The sequence below is a fragment of the Pongo pygmaeus genome, chromosome X (assembly GCF_028885625.2).
Source record: "Pongo pygmaeus isolate AG05252 chromosome X, NHGRI_mPonPyg2-v2.0_pri, whole genome shotgun sequence".
Taxonomy (NCBI): Eukaryota; Metazoa; Chordata; class Mammalia; order Primates; family Hominidae; genus Pongo; species Pongo pygmaeus.
The window spans coordinates 20,020,125-20,040,454 of record NC_072396.2 but is presented as its reverse complement, the minus strand read 5'-3'; the positions used below and the strand labels follow the sequence as shown (position 1 = coordinate 20,040,454).

The window sequence follows — 20,330 nt, the reverse complement described above, 5'->3', positions numbered from 1 at the left end:
TGCAAAAAGTTTTTAAATTTGGAACCAAAAGCACAATCCGTAAATGGAAAAAAATTGATAAATTGGACCTCATCAAGATTAAAAACTTTTGTTCTGTCTGTGACAGTTCTTGTTAAGAGGATGAGAAGACAAGCTACAGACTGGGAGAAAATATTTGCAAACCACATATCCACCAAAGGATTAGTATCTAGAGTATACAAAGAACACACAAACTAAAGAGTTAAAAAAAAAAATCCAACTAGAAAATGAGCACAAGATGGCTGGGCATGGTGGCTCACGCCTGCAATCCCAATACTTTGGGAGGTTGAGGCTGGCAGATCACTTGAGGCCAGGAGTTCAAGACCAGCCTGGGCAACATGGCAAAACCCCGTCTCTACTAAAAATACAAAAATTAGCAGGGTGTGGTGGTGGGTGCCTGTAGTCCCAGCTACACAGTGGCTGAGGCAAGAGAATCACTTGAACCTGGGAGTTGGAGGTTGCAGTGAACTGAAATTGCACTCCAGCCTGGGTGACAGAGTGAGACTCTGTAAAAAAAAAAAAAAAAAAAAAAAAAAAAAAAGAGTGGGGGCAGGCATGGTGGCTCATGCCTGTAATCCCAGCACTTTGGGAGGCCAAGGTGGGCAGGTCACTTGAGGACAGGAGTTTGAGACCAGCCTGGCCAACATTGTGAAACCCCATGTCTACTAAAAATACAAAAATTAGCCAGGTGTGGTGACACACGCCTGTAGTCCCAGCTACTCGGGAGGCTGAGGCAGGAGAATTGCTTGAACCTGGGAGGTGGAGGTTGCAGTGGGCCGAGATTGCATCACTGCACTCCAGCCTGGGTGACAGAGCGAGACTCCATTTCAAAGAAACAACAACAACAACAACAAAAACTGGTACATGAAAGTTTATAGCAGCTTTATTTATAATAGGCAAAAACTGGAAACAACCAAGATGTCCTTCAAATAGTGAATGGTTAAAGAAACTGTGGTATATCCATGCCATGGAATAGTACTCAGCGATAAATGGAATGGACTATGGATACATGCAACAACTTGGATGAATCCCAAGGAATGATGCTGAATGAAAAAAGAATTTCAAAATGTTACATGTGGTATGATTCCATTTACATAACTTTTTGTTTGTTTGAGATGGAGTCTTGCTCTGTTGCCCAGGCTGGAGTCTTGCTCTGTTGCCCAGGCTGGAGTGCAGTGGCACAATCTCGGCTCACTGCAACCTCCGCCTCCCGGGTTCAAGCAATTCTTCTGCCTCAGCCCCCCGAGTAGCTGGGACTACAGGTGTGTGCCACCATGCCCAGCTAATTTTTGTATTTTTAGTAGAGACGGGATTTCACCGTGTTGGCCAGGCTGGTCTTGAACTCCTGACCTAGTGATTCGCCCATCTCGGCCTCCCAAAGTGCTGGGATTACAGGCATGAGCCAGTGCTCCTGGCCCTCTTTTTCATTTCTATAATTTTGTCACTTCAAAAATGTTATGTGGCTGGGTGCCTGTAATCCCAGCACTTTGGGAGGCCAAGGCGGGTGGATCACTTGAGGTCAGGAGTTTGAGACCAGCCTGGCCAACACGGTGAAACCCCATTTCTACTAAAAATACAAAAATTAGCCAGATGTGGTGGCAGGCGCCTGTAATCCTAGCTACTCGGGAGGCTGAGGCAGGAGAATTGCTAGAACCCGGGATGTGGAGCTTGCAGTGAGCCGAGATCGTGCCACTATACTCCAGCCTGGGCGACAGAGCAAGACTCCGTCACAGGGGGCAAGTGGGGAAGAAGAGATGAGTGCTTGCCAGCAGTTAGGGATGGGGGTTGAGAAGGGTGATGGGTGTGGCTATCAAAGGGTGACAGAACCAATCCTTGTGGTGAGGGAGCTGTTATATATACATACATACACACACACACACACACACACACATATATATATATATATTTTTTTTTTTTTGAGACACAGTCTCACTCCATCACCCAGGCTGGAGTGCAGTGGCATGATCTCAGCTCACTGCAACCTCTGTCTTCCGGGTTCAAGCAATTCTCATGCCTCAGCCCCTTGAGTAGCTGGGACTACAGGCACATGCCACCACGCCCGGCTAATTTTTGTACTTTTAGTAGAGATGGGGTTTCAGCATGTTGGCCCGGCTGGTCTTGAACTCCTGACCTCAGGTGATCTGCCCATCTCAGCCTCCCAAAGTGCTAGGATTACAGGTGTGAGCCACCGTGCCCAGCCCTGTTTTGTATTTTGATTGTATCAAGGTCAGTGTCTCGGTTATGATAGTATACAACAAGATGTTAACATTGGGGCAAACTGGGTCAAGGGTACACTACATGTCTCTGTTTTATTTCTTATAATTGCATGTGAATCTATAATTATCTCAAAAGAAAACATTTTAATTAAAAAAGTCTTTTACATACACAAAACAACAATAGAGACAAATATGGAATCCTCTAGGAGAGGATCATCAGGGTGGAGAGTAGTCTGGAAATGATGCCATGGAGAAATGATCGAAGGGCCTGGGAGGTGGGGTATCACCTGCAAAAGAGAAGACTTAAGGAGAATTCTTGGACAGATGCCCGTGGAAGAAGAATTAAATTGGAACCAGTGGGTGTGGCCAGGCACAGCAGCTCACAACTGTAATCCCAGCACTATGGGAGGCGGAGGTAGGAGGATTGCTTGAGCCCAAGAGTTTCAGACCAGCCTGGCCAACATGGCAAGAACCCATCTCTACAGAAACAATTAGCCAGACTAATTGGTGGCATACACCTGTGGTCCCAGGTAGTTGGGAGGCTGAGGCAGGAGGATTGCTTGAGCCCAGAAGGTCAAGGCTGCAGTAAGCCATGATCACACCACTGCACTCCAGCCTGGGCAACAGAGCAAGGCCCTGTCTGGGAAAAAAAAAAAAAAATTAGTGGGTAGCAGTCACAAAGGGATTTCCTCTAAATATATGGAAGAGGTCAGGCATGGTGGCTCACGTCTGTAATCCCAACACTTTGAGAGGCCAAGGCAGGAGGATTGCTTGAGCCCAGGAGTTGGAGACTAGTCTGTGCAACATAGTGAGACATCATCTCTACAAAAAATAAAAATAAAAAAATGAGGTAGGAGGATTGTTTGAGCACAGGAGGTTGAGGCTGCAATGAGCTGTGATCGCGCCACTGCACTCCTGCCTGGGTGACAAAGCAAGACCCTACCTCAAATAAAATAAAATAAAATAAAAATTTAAATATATGGAAGAGCTTTCCATGATACCTCTACATTAGGACAAAGTTGTTTCCAGGGCATGTACTTAGTAAGGGGCAAGGCAAAGGTAAGAACAAGACAGTTGTTCAATTAAACAGAAGAAACGAATCCAGCATTTTGCAATTTTCTTCTCAGTGGGGCTGGGGGGAGGTAGGAAGGACATTGTGGGAAGGGGCCAGGGCAGGCTTCAGGTGTGCAAATTACTACACACAATGAGAAGGTGGGCTGTGTGTCCCAACTTCAGGGAAGGTGCTCGTTAGCTGGGTAAATGCTGCGCTCTCAGCATTTACTCAGCAGGGTTTGTATTTAGAGGAAGCTCTTATTCAAGCCAGAATTCACAGCTCCCGTGGGTCTCACTCCATCAGCAGGGCCCAAGTGAGAGCTGAGAGGAATTCGGGAAGATTGTGATGGGGACAACAGCAAGATGCTGGCAAGAGATTTTAAGTGGGCATCTTTGCCCTTCTGAAGGCTGTGGCAGTCCCTGGAATAATTCCAGATGAACAGGCATATTAGGAAAATTACTATTATTATGCATTACAAGGTTACAAAGAATACATGTGTCCTTTTATAGCATCATACAAAAAATGTCTTAGAACAAGGTGTGGAGAGTTTTTCTGAGCTTTCCTGCTTCCCAGCCTGGTCTGTGTGTTCTCACAGATTTCCTCAGAACCCATTTTCCATTCGTTGACCACAGACGAGGATGCACATGGAAGCTGCTTGTGATTTCTGCCAGGGCTGGAACGAGGACAGGATTTCTCCATGGATTTATACGGATAGTTTCTGCTTTCTTTGGGGGTGAGAGGTGGACTGTATTAGTACTGAAGCATGCAAAGAAGCTGAAATGTTTTATAAGTCCTATCCAGCACGTGTCAAAATGGCTTGTGATGTGCTGCCAAGAACACCCTCAAGAAAGTAAAAAGACAGCTCACAGAATGGAAGAAGATATTTGCAAATCGCATATCTGATAAGGAACTTCTATCCACAATATATAGAGGATTTTTACAACTCAATAATAAAAAGACAAATACCCAATTAAAAAATGGGCAAAAGATTTGAATAGACATCACTCAGAAGTTGTTATACAAATGGCCAATAATTAACACATGACAAGATGCCCAATGTCATTATCCATCAGGGAAATACAAATCAAAACCATCATGAAGTACAATTTCACACCTGCTAGGATGGTCATAATCCAAAAACAATGACAAGTGTTGGTGAAGATGCAGGGAAATTGGAACACTGCTTGTTGGTGAGAATGGAAAATGGTGCAGCCACTTTGGAAAACCGTGGACATTTTCCAAAGGTTAAACATAGAGTTAAGCCTGGTGTGGTGGCTCACACTTGTAATCCCAGTGCTTTGGGAGGCCGAGGTAGGAGCCAGGGGTTCGAGACCAGCTTGAGCAAGATAGTGAGACCCCATCTCTATAAAAAAGTTTTTTAAAAAAAACTGTAGAGTTAGCATGTGACCCAGAAATCCTGCTCCTAGGTATATGCTCAAAAACCTATGTCCACACATTGCATGATTCCATTTGTATGAAATGTCCAGAATAGGCAAATCTACAGAGATGGTAGACTTATGGTTACCTAGAGCTGGGGATGTTGGGAAGGAGGGAGAGTGGTTTCTAATGGGTACTGATTTTTTTTTTGCACTGGGGCATGGGGTGATGAAAATTTTATATAACTCATTATGGCCATAGCTGCACAACTCTGTGGATATACCAAAAACATTCATTGAATCGTATACTCTAAATGGGTGAATTGTATGGTATGTGAATTATAGCTCAATAAAGCTGTTATTAAAAAAGAGAAAACCTTTGGGTATAAGCCCAGTAATGGGATTGCTGGGTGGAATGTTATTTCTGTTATAAGGTCTTTGAGGAATTGCCACACTGTCTTCCACAATGGTTGAACTAATTTTCACTCCCACTAACAGTGTATAAATGTTTCTTTTTCTCCACAGCCTCGCCACCATCTGTTATTTTTTGACTTTTTAATAATAGCCATTCTGACTGGTGTGAGATGGTATCTAGTTGTGGTTTTGATTTGCATTTCTCTAATGATCAGTGATGTTGAAGCTTTTCTTTCATATGATTGTTGGCCACATGTATGTCTTCTTTTGAAGAGTGTCTGTTCATGTCCTTTGCCCACTTTTTAATGGGGCTGTTTGTTGTTTACTTGTACATTTAAGTTATTTATAGATGCTGGATATTAGACCTTTGTCAGATGCAGTTTGCAAAAATTTTCTCCCATTCTGTAGTTTGTTTGTTCACTCTGTTGACACATACATGTGTATGTTCATTGCAGCACTATTCACAATAGCCAAGACATGAAATCAATCTAAATGCTCATCAATGGTAGATTGAATAAAGAAAATGTGGTACATACACACCATGGAATACTATGCAGCCATAAAAAAGAATGAGATCATGTCCTTTGCAGGAACATGGGTGGAGCTGGAGGCCATTATTCTTAGAAAACAAACGCAGAAACAGAAAACCAAATACCGCATGTTGTTACTCATAAGTGGGAGCTAAATGATGAGAACACATGGACACATGGAGGGGAACAACACACATTGGGGCCTATCAGAGGATCAGAGGGTGGAGGGTGGGAGGAAGGAGAGGATCAAGAAAAATAACTAATGAGTACTAGGCTTAATGCCTGGGTGATGAAATAATCTATACAACAAACCCCCATGACACAAGTTTACCTATGTAACAAACCTGCACATATACCCCTGAACTTAAATGAAAAACAACAGATTGTATTCCATAATTATATACAATTATTATTTGTCAATTAAAAATAAAGTTTAAAAATAATATTGCAATTGAAAAAAGAAAAACCTCCAAGTCTGTGACAGCGTCCGGTGCATTCTATCTTTTAGAAAACAATGGCCCAGGTGCGGTGGCTCACGCCTGTAATCCTAGCACTTGGAGAGGCTGAGGCAGGCGGGTCGCTTGAACTCAGGAATTCGACAGCAGCCTGGCCAACGTGGTGAAACCCCGTCTCTACTAAAAATACAAAAAAAAAAAAAAAAAAAAAAAATTAGCCGGACATGGCGAGGTGCGTGCCTGTAATCCCAGCTAGTCTGAAGGCTGAGGTGGGAGGATCGCTTGAGCCCCAGGAAGCAGAGGTTGTAGTGAGCCGAGAGCACAGATCGCGCCACTGCACTCCAGCCTGGGCGATAGCGTCAGACTTTGTCTCAAAAAACACAAAAAATAAGAATAATGGTATTACCCTCAGTGGTAACACTATTTTTTAAAATATTTGTGTCCAAATTCGTGAAGTGCCTAAGATCCGAGTGAGGGCCCCTTTGAGTTCACGGCATTTTCAAGGGTCAGGCAGGCAGCGTACTTGAAGTCTATCTACCAGACAAACAAAATTGGTTGCTGGTGCCTCCCTGTGCCTTGTCAAGGTCACGGCGAAAGCCAGGACGAGCTGGCCTCCGGGACAGGGCTCAAGGAGGGCCGTGCGCTTGGCAACCCGGGATGAAGCATCCGTCCATCCCAATGCCGGGTGAAAACTATTAATACGTCTGTATTGAGTTGGGAATAGAACATTTCCATCCAACCGATGCTTTGAAAGAGTTTTTACCCTGCTCGAATGCTTCAAGTTGTTTTAAGAAAAAAGAAATTGTAGCTCCTAATGGTGGTCAGGCTAGAGGGATGGCAAAAAAAAAAAAAAAAAAAAAAAAAAAAAGTCCCCCAATTCCTGTTCCCGTGTTCGGCGTCTCCCGGCTGCGGGCGGGCGCTGCCTGGAGGGGGCAGCAGGGGGCACCCTCCCCGCTCATGCCCTGCCGCCCTCCCAGCCCCCTCCCCGCCCCTCGCTCGCCCTGACGTCCCCAGCCCCCGCCTCTTTCTCTCCGGCCTTCAAAGGGCGCTGGGGGCCGCGGGGCCTGAGCTTCAGGCTGCAGCCTAGGGGCACTGCCGTCTTCGGCCCGCCGCGGGGCCCGAGCTTCAGGCTGCAGCCTAGGGGCACTGCCGTCTTCGGCCCGCCGCGGGGCCCCCGGTGCGCTCCATTCCCTCGATTCCCGTAGCGTCCCGCGCTTCAGGAGCAGGTGCCGGGACCGCCTGCGCGGCTGCTGTAACTTGTGCCTCCTAGCGGATCGCAGCCGCGGGCCACTGGCGCAGGGGAAGGGCGCGCAGGCGGGCACATGGAGAGCGGCGGTGGGAATGCTCCGGCCGGGGCCCTCGGGACGGCGAGCGAGTCCCCTCAGTGCCCGCCGCCGCCGCCGCCGCCGCCGGGGGTGGAGGGCGCGGCCGGGCCGGCGGAGCCCGACGGGGCGGCGGAGGGCGCGGCAGGCGGCAGTGGCGAGGGCGAGGGCGAGAGCGAGGGCGAGAGCTGGGGCGGGCCGCGGCGGGCTCTGCGGGCAGTATACGTGCGCAGTGAGAGCTCCCAGGGCTGCGCGGCCGGCGGCCCGGAGGCGGGGGCGCGGCAGTGCCTGCTGCGGGCCTGCGAGGCCGAGGGCGCTCACCTCACCTCCGTGCCCTTTGGGGAGCTGGACTTCGGGGAGACGGCCGTGCTCGACGCCTTCTACGACGCAGGTGAGGGCGGCTTCGTCCCCACCTCAGTCCCACTTTACCTACCCTCACAAGAGCCAGGGCACCTGTCCCGCCGCCTCGTCCTTCTCCCCCTCGTCCTTCTCCCCCTCGTCCTTCTCCCCCTCGTCCTTCTCCCCCTCGGCCTTCTCCCCCTCGGCCTTCTCCCCCTCGGCCTTCTCCCCCTCGGCCTTCTCCTCCTCGTCCTTCTCCCCCTAGTCCCCCTCCCCTCTCCCTAGTCCTCCTCCTGTCTAGTCCCCCTTCCCTCCCTTCCCCCTAGTTCCCCTCCCCTTATCCCCCTCCCCCAGTCTCCCCTCCCCCAGTCCCCCTCCCCTTAGTGCCCCCTCCCCTTAGTGCCCCCTCCCCTTAGTGCCCCCTCCCCTTAGTGCCCCCTCCCCTTAGTGCCCCCTCCCCTTAGTCCCCCCTCCCCTTAGTCTCCCTCCCCTTAGTCTCCCTCCCCTTCCCCTAGTCCCCTTCCTCTCATCCCCCTCCCTCTAGCCCCCCTCCTATCCTCTCATCCCCTGATCCCTCCAACAGGACCGTCCTGCCTTTGGGGGAGGGTGGAGTCGTTAACATTGTGCCCTTTTACAGATAAGAAAATAGAGGACACGGGCATTTAGACTCTTTGATTCTTCAGGCATCTTAAACATCAGATAACCCAAGAAACAGCCTGTAACCCAGACCCTACCAAGCCCCCCTTCTCCCAAGTTATCCAACTTTTGCTTTCTCACTCCTGGCAGGTATCTTACGGCCGTGGGTCCCAACGCAGGCTACATATTAGAATCACCTGGGGAGCTTTGAAAACTCTGGATGCCCAGATCGGACCCCAGACCAATGACATAAGCACCCGAGGCCTCAGAAGTGTCGTGCTTCCCAGGCGATTGCATTTTGCAGCCAGGAGTGAGACAGTAATTACCTGGGAGTCCTTGTGCCTCAGTTTCTGGTCAAAGGGAGTAACAGTGCCTACCCTAAACCTAAAAGCTGATGAGATAGGATATGGGAAGTTGCTTTGCTGTAATAGTAAGCTAGGATGATTAGGATTCAGCCTCGGCTGGAGACAGCGCAGATCTGTTTTTCTTGCAGAGCAAATTCTCCCCAGCTGGAAGTGGGGGTGGGGGGGGGTGGGGGGGGGGGTCAGGCTTGTTTAAACAAGTGGCAGCTGGACCCATTGAAAGCGGTCTCCTGACATTTCTGACCACACCGAGTATACTCTTCAGCACAACATCTTTTTAGAGAAGTCGTTCAGGAGCCCATTTCACCTAGAACCACTCCGTTTTCTCAACTTCTATTCATTCTGCTCCAAAATTGGAATTTGAACAGAATCTTCTCTGAACGGTTAAATGTTCCTTTTGCCATGAGGCACAACACTCTCCTTCCTGCTGGTGCCACCTCTGAAAGATTTGTGTGCGGTGGCTTTTGCTTTTTCTGGGGCGGAGTGTGTGTGTACGGGGGGCCCTTCTAACAGGTCGACTGTGAAGATGCAGACGTCAAATCTCAGGCTTTCAATTCTGGAGCCACACAACAGACACGTCACCTTGGGTCACTCTGGCCCGGGTGGCCTAGAATGTTGGGCTGTACCATGAGCTCCCTTTGGTTAACCTTGTCCTGGTCTTGAGTAAATCAGTTCTCAGTGCATTAGGATTGCTTTCAGAGGTTTGAAAAAGTACATATACAGTAAGTGGGTTCCTGGGCTAAAGAGATGACCACCTCCACTGTCTCCTGGATTCGTCCTCTATCACTCACTGCTTTTTGGTGTTTCCACCAAAAAGATACAGAGCTCTCACTTTGGCTTCTTTGTAAAAATTCTAAAACCACTCTGTCCAATTTGGTAGCCACTAGCCACAGGTGGCTCTTGACAGTTAAACTGGTTAGAATACGGTAAAAATGGTAAGTTCCTTAGTTGCACTAGTGGCATTTAAGGTGCTCGATAGGCCAGGTGCAGTGGCTCACGCCTGTAATCCCAGCACTTTGGAAGGCCAAGGCGGGAGGATTGCTTGAATACAGGAGTTCAAGGCCAACCTGAGCAAAAAAAAAAAAAAAAAAAAAAAAAAAAAAGGATGTGGTGGCACCCATGTGCCTGTGGTCCCAGCTACCTGGGAGGTGGAGGCAGGAGGATCACTTAAGCCCAGGAGGTCGATGCTGCGGTGACCTGTGTTTATGCCACTGCACTCCAGCCTGGGTGACAGATCGAGACCCTGTCTCTAAATAAATGAATAAATGTGTGCTCCGTAGGCACAAGTAACTCCCAGGTGGGACAGTGAAGTTACAGAACTCTTTCCTCATCTCAGAAGGTCCTATTGAACAATGCTGTTCTGGAAAAAGGCTTGCGGGGGAGGGGAACTGTTGAACGGCCCAAGTATTTATTTATTTTTAACTTTAAGTGCTGGGATACATGTGCTGAACGTGCAGGTTTGTTACATAGGTATACATGTGCCATGGTGGTTTGCTGCACCAACCAACCTGTCATCTAGGTTTTAAGCCCTGCATGCATTAGGTATTTGTCCTAATGCTCTCCCTCCCCTCCCACTCCCCATAGGCCCCGGGGTGTGTGTGATGTTCCCCTCCCTGTGTCCATGTGTTCTCATTCTTCAACTCCCACTTATGAGTGAGAACATGTAGTGTTTGGTTTTCTGTTCCTGTGTTGGTTTGCTGAGGGTGATGGTTTCCAGCTTCATCCATGTCCCTGCAAAGGACATGAACTCATCCTTTTTTATGGCTGCATAGTATTCCATTGTGTATATGTGCCACATTTTCTTTATCCAGTCTATCATTGATGAGCATTTGGGTTGGTTCCAAGTCTTTGCTATTATAAATAGTGCTGCAGTAAACATACATTTGCCTGTGTCTTTATAGTAGAATGATTTATAATCCTTTGGGTATATACGCAGGAATGGGATTGCTGGGTCAAATGGTATTTCTGGTTCTAGATCCTTGAGGAATCGCCACACTGTCTTCCACAATGGTTGAACTAATTCACACTCCCACCAACAGTGTAAAAGCATTCCTATTTCTCCACATCCTCTCCAGCATCTGTTGTTTCCTGACTTTGTAATGATTGCCATTCTAACTGGCGTGAGATGGTATCTCATTGTGGTTTTGATTTGCATTTCTCTAATGACTAGTGTTGATGGGTTTTTTTTTCATATGTTTGTCGGCCACATAAATGTCTTCTTTTGAAAAGTGTCTGTTCATATCTTTTGCCCACTTTTTGATGGGGTTGTTTTTTTCTTGTACATTTGTTTAAGTTCCTTGTAGATTCTGGATATTAGACCTTTGTCAGATCAGTAGATTACAAAAATGTTCTCCCATTCTATAGGTTGCCTCTTCACTCTGATGATAGTTTCTTCTGCTTTGCAGAAGCTCTTTAATTAGATCCCATTTGTCTATTTTGGCTTTTGTTGCCATTGCTTTTGGTGTTTAAGCCATGAAGTCCTTGCCTATGCCTATGTCCTGAATGGTATTGCCTAGGTTTTCTTCTAGGGTTTTTATGGTTTTAGGTCTTACGTTTGAGTCTTTAATCCATCTTGAGTTAATTTTTGTATAAGGTGTAAGAAAGGGGTCCAGTTTCAGTTTTCTGCATATGGCTAGCCAGTTTTCCCAACACCAGTTATTAAATAGGGAATCCTTTCCCCATTGCTTGTTTTTGTCAGGTTTGTCAAAGATCAGATGGTTGTAGATGTGTGGTGTTATTTCTGAGGCCTCTGTTCTGTTCCATTGGTCTACATTCCTAGGTATTTTATTCTCTTAGTGGCAATTGTGAATGGGAGTTCACTCACGATTTGGCTCTGTGTTTGTCTTTTATTGGTGCATAGGAATGCTTGTGATTTTTATACATTGATTTTGTATCCTGAGACTTTGCTGAAGTTGTTTAAAAGCTTAAGGAGTTTTTGGGCTGAGACCATGGGGTTTTCTAAATATACAATCATGTTGTCTGCAAACAGACGATTTGACTTCCTCTCTTCCTAATTGAATACCCTTTATTTCTTTCTCTTGCCTGATTGCTCTGGCCAGAACTTCCAATACCATGTTGAATAGGAGTGGTGAGAGAGGGCATCCCTGTCTTGTGCCAGTTTTCAAAGGGAATGCTTCCAGCTTTTGCCCATTCAGTATGATATTGGCTATGGGTTTATTTTAAATAGCTCTTATTATTTTGAGATATGTTCCATCAATACCTAGTTTATTGAGAGTTTTTAGCATGAAGCGGTGTTGAATTTTATCGAAGGCCTTTTCTGCATCTATTGAGATAATTGTGGTTTTTGTCATTGGTTCTGTTTATGTGATCGATTATGTTTGTTGATTTGCGTATGTTGAACCAGCCTTGCATCCAGGGATGAAGCCGACTTGATCGTGGTGGATAAGCTTTTTGATGTGCTGCTAGATTCGGTTTGCCAGTATTTTATTGAGGATTTTCACATCGATGTTCATCCTGAAATTTTCTTTTTTTGTTGTGTCTCTGCCAGGTTTTGGAATCAGGATAATGCTGGCCTCTTTTTCTGTTGTTTGGAATAGTTTCAGAAGGAATGGTACCAGCTCCTCTTTGTACCTCTCGTAGAATTCGGCTGTGAATCCGTCTAGGATTTTTGTAGTTGGTAGGCTATTACTGCCTCAATTTCAGAACTTGTTATTGGTCTTTTCAGGGATTCGACTTCTTCCTGGTTTAGTCTTGGGAGGGTGTATGTGTCCAGGAATTTATCCATTTCTTCTAGATTTTCTAGTTTAGTTGTGTAGACGTGTTTATAGTGTTCTCTGATGGTAGTTTGTATTTCCATGGGATCAGTGGTGATTGCCCCTTCATCATTTTCTATTGTGTCTATTTGATTCTTCTCTCTTTTTTTCTTTATTAGTCTAGGTAGTGGTCTATCAATTTTGTTAATCTTTTAAAAAAAACCAGCCCCTGGATTCATTGATTTTTTCGAAGGTTTTTTCATGTCTCTATTTCCTTCAGTTCTGCTCCAATCTTAGTTATTTCTTGTCTTCTGCTAGCTTTTGAATGTGTTTGCTCTTGCTTCTCTAGTCCTTTTAATTGTGATGTTAGGGTGTCGATTTTAGATCTTTCCTGCTTTCTCATGTGGGTATTTAGTGCTATAAATTTCCCTCTAAACACTACTTTAGCTGTGACCCAGAGATTCTGGTACATTGTATCTTTGTTCTCATTGATTTCAAAGAACTTCATTATTTCTGCTTTAATTTCGTTATTTACCCAGTAGTCATTCAGGAGGCAGATTGTTCAGTTTCCACGTAGTTGTGTGGTTTTGAGTGAGTTTCTTAATCCTGAGTTCTAATTTAATTGCACTGTGGTCTGAGAGGCTGTTTGTTATGATTTCTGTTCTTTTGCATTTGCTGAGGAGTGTGTTACTTCTATTTATGTGGTCGATTTTAGAATAAGTGCTATGTGGCGCTAAGAAGAATGTATTCTGTTGACTTGGGGTGGAGAGTTCTGTAGATATCTATCAGGTCTGCTTCGGCCCAAGTATGTTTTAGGGGCCATCATCTATGGGAAATTTAAGCACTTCCTGTCTCCTGTTCTCACAGCAAGTCAAAGTCAGGTTTGACTGTGGTTTTCCATCTGCTTGTAGTGTTTCATGGGGTCCTGTGTGAGTCTAAATCTTGGGGCTGTGTCACTAGCACGTATAGTGGATTGGATGAGCTGCAGGAAAATGGCAGGCAGGCCTTGGACATAAGCAAGAACAAGTGGATGCTGTTGGAAAAGGAAAGTACCATGGGCTGAGAGGGGCAGGGCATGTCCCATTTGTGTTTTCTAAATTATTTTTAAATATTTATTTTTAAATTTTTGTATATATATATATAGATTTTTTTTGAGACAGGGTCTCACTCTGTTGCCCAGTCTAGAGTACAGTGGCACGATCTTGGCACACTGCAGCCTCAACCTCCCAGACTTGAGCAATCCTTCTGCCTCAGCCTCCCAAAATTCTGGGATTACGGGTGTGAGTCACCACCCCTGGCGCATTTTGTTTATTTTTTGTAGAGATGAAATCTCACTCTGTGAGATCTTATGGACTCGAATTCCTGGGCTCAAGTGATCCTCCCACCTCAGCCTCCCAAATTACTAGGATTACAGGCGTGAACCACCACCCCCGGTCCTTGTGGTTTTTAAAATTGTGACAAAATATGTATAACAAAATTTACTATTTTGACCATTTTTAGTGTTCATTTCAGTGGCGTTACATATATTCACACTGTTACGTGACCGTCAACAATATCCATCTCCAGACTGGGCGCGGTGGCTCACGCCTGTAATACCACCACTTTGGGAGGCTGAGGTGGGTGGATCACCTGAGCTCAAGAGTTCGAGACCAGCCTGGCCAACATGGCGAAACCCTGTTTCTACTAAAAATATAAAAATTAGCCGGGCATGGTGGTGTGCACCTGTAGTCTCAGCTACTCAGGAGACGGAGGCAGGAGAATTGCTTGAGCCCAGGAGGCAGAGGTTGCAGTGAGCCAAGATTGCGCCACTGCACTCCAGGCTGGGCAACAGAGCGAGACTCCCATTTCAAAAAACAAAAACCAGTATCCTGGCTGGGCGCGGCGGCTCATGCCTGTGATCCCAGCACTTTGGGAGGCTGAGGCGGGTGGATCACCTGAGGTCAGGAATTCGAGACCAGCCTGGCCAACATGGTGAAACCCTGTCTCTACTAAAAATACAAAAATTAGCCAGGCATAGTGGCGGGCACCTGTAATCTCAGCTACTCAGGAGGCTGAGCCAGGAGAATTGCTGGAACCCGGAAGGCAGAGGTTGCAGTGAGCTGAGATTGTGCCATTGCACTCCAACCCGGGCAGACAACAGCGAGACCCCATCTCAAACAAAACCAAACCCTAGAAACCAATATGCATCTCCAGAACTTTTTTTAAAATACTTTTTTAGAGCAGTTGTAGGTTCACAGCAAACTTGAGAGGAAAAGTACAGAGTGTTCCCATCAACCCCTCTGCCCTCTCCCACAAACTCCCCTATCATGAGCATCTTCCGCCAGACTACGGCGCTTGTGACAATTGATGAACTTACACATGTTGACACATCATACTCACTTGAAATCTTTAGTTTACGTTAGGGTTGAGTTTATGTTAGTTTTTTTTTTTTTTTTTTGAGACAAGGTCTCACTCTCACCCAGGCTGGAGTGCAGTAGCGCGATCACGGCTCACTGCAGCCTTGACCTCCCTGGGCTCCAGTGATCCTTCCACCTCAGCCTCCCGAGTAGCTGGGACTTACAGGCGTGCACCACCGTGCCCAGCTAATTTTGGTAGACTTTTTTCAACTGCATCCTGTGTCTCCCTCCTAGAGGTTCTCAGTGTTTGTGAACATCTTAAAGACTTGAGGCAAGTTGCAGGAAGCAAAGAGACCTGTGTGACTTTCTCATACTTTCTCAAATGTTTTGACTGTGGAAACTATCCTCCCCGGATGCTGTAATTGAATACACTTATTGTAGTAGGAAGTCTTAAAATGACATCGGGACTGGTAGAATACAATGCTTTTATCTTCAGGGAGTACACCGTTTTGTTTACTCTTAGAATAGTTAGGTGGTTAGTTGTGTAAGTGAGAGCCCCTACCTAGATGCTAATTAGCAGCCTTCTTGAGTTAGCTATTAACTGCTTAAATGGCAAGAACAGCTTTTGAGGCACAAGTGATCTTCCCATACCTGTTGTGTCTGGCTTTGCATAACTTCACTCTTCTCTGAACCTCATTTAAATGTTACTTTCCTGACCCAGGGGTCCTGCTTCTGATTCTTGTTTTTCCCTTCTGTTATGTGCACAGTGATCTTAAAAGTTGTGAAGTATTACAACCCATACTGGGATGTTTTCATATTTCCTGAACATCAATAGAAAAACTATAAGACTAGGCTGGGTGCGGTGGCTCATGCCTGTAATCCCAGGGCTTTGGGAGGCCAAGGCAGGCGGATCATTGGAGGTCAGGAGTTAGAGAGCAGCCTGCCAACATAGTGAAACCCTGTCTCTACTAAAAATACAAAAAATTAGCTGGGCATGGTGGCACACACCTGTAATCCCAGCTACTTGGGAGGCTGAGGCAGGAGAATCACTTGAACCCGTGAGGTGGAGGTTGTAGTGGGCCAAGATCGCGCTACTGCACTCCAGCCTGGGCGGCAGAGCAAGACTCCGTCTCAAGAAAAATAAATAAATAAAAACTAAGACTAGGGCCTCAGTCTCCAGATTCGTTATTTGGTTTTGCTCTAGTCTGATGATACTCCTTTTCTGGCTGCCTTATACAAGAGTCATTGTGGGGTATAAAGCGTGGTGGAGATAGTGAGGTGGCTGCTAAAGATTTGTGCTATTGCCAGGTGTGGTGGCTCATGCCTCTAATCCCAGCTCTTTGGGAGGCCGAGGTGGGTGGATCACTCGAGGTCAGTTTGAGACCAGCCTAGTCAACATAGCAAAACCCCATCTCTACTAATAATACAAAAATCAGGCCGGGCGCAGTGGCTCATGCCTGTAACCTCAGCACTTTGGGAGGCCAAGGTGGGTGGATCACCTAAGGTCAGGAGTTGGAGACCAGCTTGGCTAACATGGTGAAACCCCGTCTCTACTATAAATACAAAAAATTAGCTGGGCGTTGTGGCAGGCACCTGTAATCCCAGCTACTCGGGAGACTGAGGCAGGAGAATCGCTTGAACTTGGGAGGTGGAAGTTGCAGTGAGCCGAGATTGTGCCATTGCACTACAGCCTGGGCAACGAGAGTGAAACTCCGTCTCAAAATTAAAACAAACAAAAAAACCGAAAAATTAGCCTTGAGTGGTGGCGTGCAACTGTAATCCCAGCTACCCGGGAGGCTGAGGCAGGAGAATTGCTTGAACCCAGGAGGCAGAGATTGCAGTGAGCCAAGATCGTGCCAGTGCACTCAAGCCTGGGTGACAAGAGTGAGACTCCATCTCAAAAAAAAAAAAAAAAAAAAAGATTTATGCTCGTAGTTATTGCTGAGAACCAAGGACTACATTTCCCAGCATCCTTTGAGTCTACGTAGACTCATCCTTACTACCATATAGGTGAGAGTGATGTCTGCCACTTTTGGGCCAAGTTTTTGGTGAATCCACTAGGCCTTCCCATATCTTCTCATCCCTTTCCATGGTCCCCATGGGGACCTTGGAGTCCCCATATAGACGATGGTGGTGGCACTTGATGGAAGGTACCTGACTCCCTGAGTTACTCTTTGGAGGACAGCTGGCAGAGGAGGAATATCCAGTTTGGATTTTGCATATGCAAGAGAGAAGCTTTTATTTGGTCAGGTTACTGAGATTTTGGCATCGTTTGTTATAGTAATAAGAGAGTGCAACTTAGGTTTTGCAAATCTAGTCCAACTGCTAGAAAATTATCTCCTAGGGTAGGCCTTACCAAGAAAGAGTCAGGCTATGGGTCATCTCATGTCATGAATCATTACTGTTCATAGTACATGCCAATCATGGAGCCCCTCACTAGGCTGCTGTGGGCTAAGAAAATAGAAATGAGATGCTTGGACCATCAGCCATCAGGTTAATACTGGCTTGGGGTGGGGATGGGTGGAGACATTTGATCTTCCTTCATGGTTTCGTCAGTTTTGGAGGCTAGGTAACTTTTTCAAACCTTTTATTTTTGTTATTATTTTTTACATAAAATCTTTCAAAAAATAAGAGGTTTGGTGCTGTAGGAACCCTATACCTATTTGGCAAGCTTTTGTTTCTGGGCTTTTTTTTTTTTTTTTTTTTTGAGAGGAGGTCTCGCTCTGTTGTCCAGGCTAGAGTGCAGTGGCACGATCACAGCTCACTGCAGACTCTACCTCCCTGGCTCAGGTGATCCTCCCACCTCAGCCTCCCAGGTAGCTGGGACTACAGGCACACGCCACCACACCCGGCTAGTTTTTTGTACAGATAAGGTTTTGCCTTGTTGCCCAGGCTGGTCTTGAACTCCTGGGCTCAAGCGATCCACCTACCTTGGCCTCCCAAAGTGCTGGGATTACAGGCATGACCCACCGTGCCCAGCCTTAGGTAACTTTTTCCTTTGGCATTAAATGATACTGTAGTGATTGTTAGTTTTTATCTGACAGTGATATTGGGCTTTTTTTTAAAAAAAACAAAAGATATGAAATGGTTTAAAATAAGGCTAGCTCTAGTTTTCCTTGCCACCTTTCACGTGAGTTATGTCTGGCTTCTCCCTCTGTGCTGGTATCTCTGGATTCTTTATTAGCTTGATGCATTGTGTGGCAAAGACAGTGTTTGCCAAACATCCATATGTTCTTCCACATTTCCTCATATCTCTTGGGCCCTCGTGACTACTGCTGGCCAGTGCGATGTGAGCAGCAGCAGCAAGCATCACTTTGGGCTTAAAGCAGTTAGGTGATGCACTCCTTCATCTCTCTGCCCCTGTTGTGGCAGACTTGAAGATCAGGGATTAAAGATAGCAATTAAGCCACTGAAGCCTTGGAGATTTGTCTGTTGTGGCAGCATAGCCTAGCTTATCCTAATAGAGCTTGTCATGCATTCTGCTAAAAATACCTAAATACATCTCTTTTCTCTTTCTTTCCCCCCCCTTCCCTCCCCTCCCCTCCCACAGGGTCTTGCTCTGTCACCCAGCTGGAGTGCAGTGACACAAACAGGGCTCACTGTAACCTCACCTTCCTGGACTCAAGCAATCTTCCTACCTCAGCCTCCTGTTTGTGTAGCTGGGACTACAGGTGCACACCACTATGTCCAGTTATTTTTACTTTTTTTATAGAGATGGGGATCTCACTATATTGCCCAGGCTGGTCTCGAACTCCTGAGCTCAAGTGATCCTCCTGCCTCAGTCTTCCAAAGTGCTGGGATTACAGGTGTGACCCACCATGCCTGGCCTAAATGTACCTCTTGTTTCAACTTATTTTAGTGGGCTCAGCCCACATGTGCATTTGCTCCTGCAAGAAGGAGCCTGAAAAATGCCTTGAGACTTCTTATATCCTATGGCCGGGTGTGGTGGCTCACGCCTGTAATCCCAGCACTTTGGGAGGCCAAGGCGGGCAGATCACCTGAGGCTAGGAGTTTGAGACCATCCTGGCCAACATGGTGAAACCCTGTCTCTCCCAAAAAGTACAAAAATTAGCCAGGCATGGTGGCCCATGCCTGTAGTCCTAGCTTCTTGGGAGGCTGAGGTAGGAGAATCACTTGAACCCAGGAGGTGGAGGTTGCAGTGAGCTGAGATTGCGCCACTGCATTCCAGCCTGAGCGACAGAGTGAGACTCTGTCTCAAAGAACAAGAAGATAACTTGCTGAATATTCCTTCCTCATCATTCTGGAGCATGCTTAAAGTTCAGAGGAAGATGGACCTGTGGGAGATGTTGGTTTGATGGCTGTGCAGTGATGAAACAGGCAGCCCTCTGATACAGCACACACGTTTTGCATGCCATCTACACATGGTCAGGAGACTGGCCACATTTATTTCTAGCAGAGCATAGGAGCGATAGTTAATTTAGACATTGCTATCTATAAGGGTAAGTAAACATGGATGAGTAAAATCCCCCACGTAGCAGTTCATGTCAGAAAGCTAGGAGTCAGTGATCCCACTCTCTCCCTCATTGTCAAATCCAGGTAGTTACTTCCAAAATATTTCACAGATTTGCCCACTTCTCTCTATATGCCCTGCTACTGTCTTGGTCTAAGCACCATCTTGTCTCATCCAGGTTACTGTCCGTAGCTTTTTAACTGGTCTCTCAAAGTTGGGCCAGTCTTGCTGCATTCAAATTTATGTATCTGTCTAGAGGCCACTGTATCCTGGTTTCTGTCCCCATATTTAGTCTATTTTCACAGTGCTACAAGATAGTACCTGAGACTGGGTAATTTATATACAAAAGTGGTAATTTTGTTTTGTTTTGAGACAGGGTCTCACCCTGTTATCCAGGCTGGAGTGCTGTGGCACAACCTTGGCTCACTGCAGCCTCCAGTTTCCCGGGCTCAAGTGATTCTCCAGTCCCAGCCTCCAGAGTAGCTGGGATTACAGGCATGAGCCACCAATGTCTGGCTAATTTTTATATTTTTTTGTAGAGGTGGGCTTTTGCCATGTTGGCCAGGCTGGTCTTGAACTCCTGAGCTCAAGTGATCCACCTGTCTTGGCCCCCTCAAAGTGTTGGGATTGCAGGCGTGAGCCACTGTGCCTGGCCCCAAAAGAGGTTTAATTGAATCACAGTTTGGCATGGCTGGGGAGGGCTTAGGAAACTTAAAACCATGGCAGAAGGGGAAGGGGAGGCAAGGCACGTCTTACATGGTGGCAGGAGAGAGAGAGAGCACAGGGGAAACTGCCACTTTTAAACCATCAGATCTCGTGAGAACTTCCTCACTGTCATGAGAACAGCATGGGGAAACCGCCGCCATAATCCAGTCACCTCCCACCAAGTCCCTCCCTCCACACGTAGGGATTACAACTCGAGATGAGGTTTGGGGGACACAGCCAAACCATATCAGTCCCCACCCCCACCTGTAGTCTTCCTCTGATCAATACCTGTTCAGCTTTCATATCCAAGTTCTTCAAGGGAGCCTGCATGGACTCCCCTCCTTGTCCCTGTTGGCTTTTGTATGCTGAGGTTTTCTTTACTC

General features: G+C 46.5%; 1 protein-coding gene across 1 annotated transcript in view; it reads left to right on the top strand.

Annotated features, from left to right (window-relative positions):
- Positions 1–7,192: 7,192 nt before the first annotated feature.
- MAP3K15 (mitogen-activated protein kinase kinase kinase 15) overlaps positions 7,193–20,330 on the top strand; it is a 157,229-nt gene continuing 144,091 nt past the window's right edge. Inside the window, exon 1 of the mRNA XM_054471806.2 lies at positions 7,193–7,776. Within this exon, the coding sequence (XP_054327781.1) occupies positions 7,386–7,776 (391 nt within the window). The 5' untranslated portion in view covers positions 7,193–7,385. The remainder of the gene's footprint in view (positions 7,777–20,330) is intronic.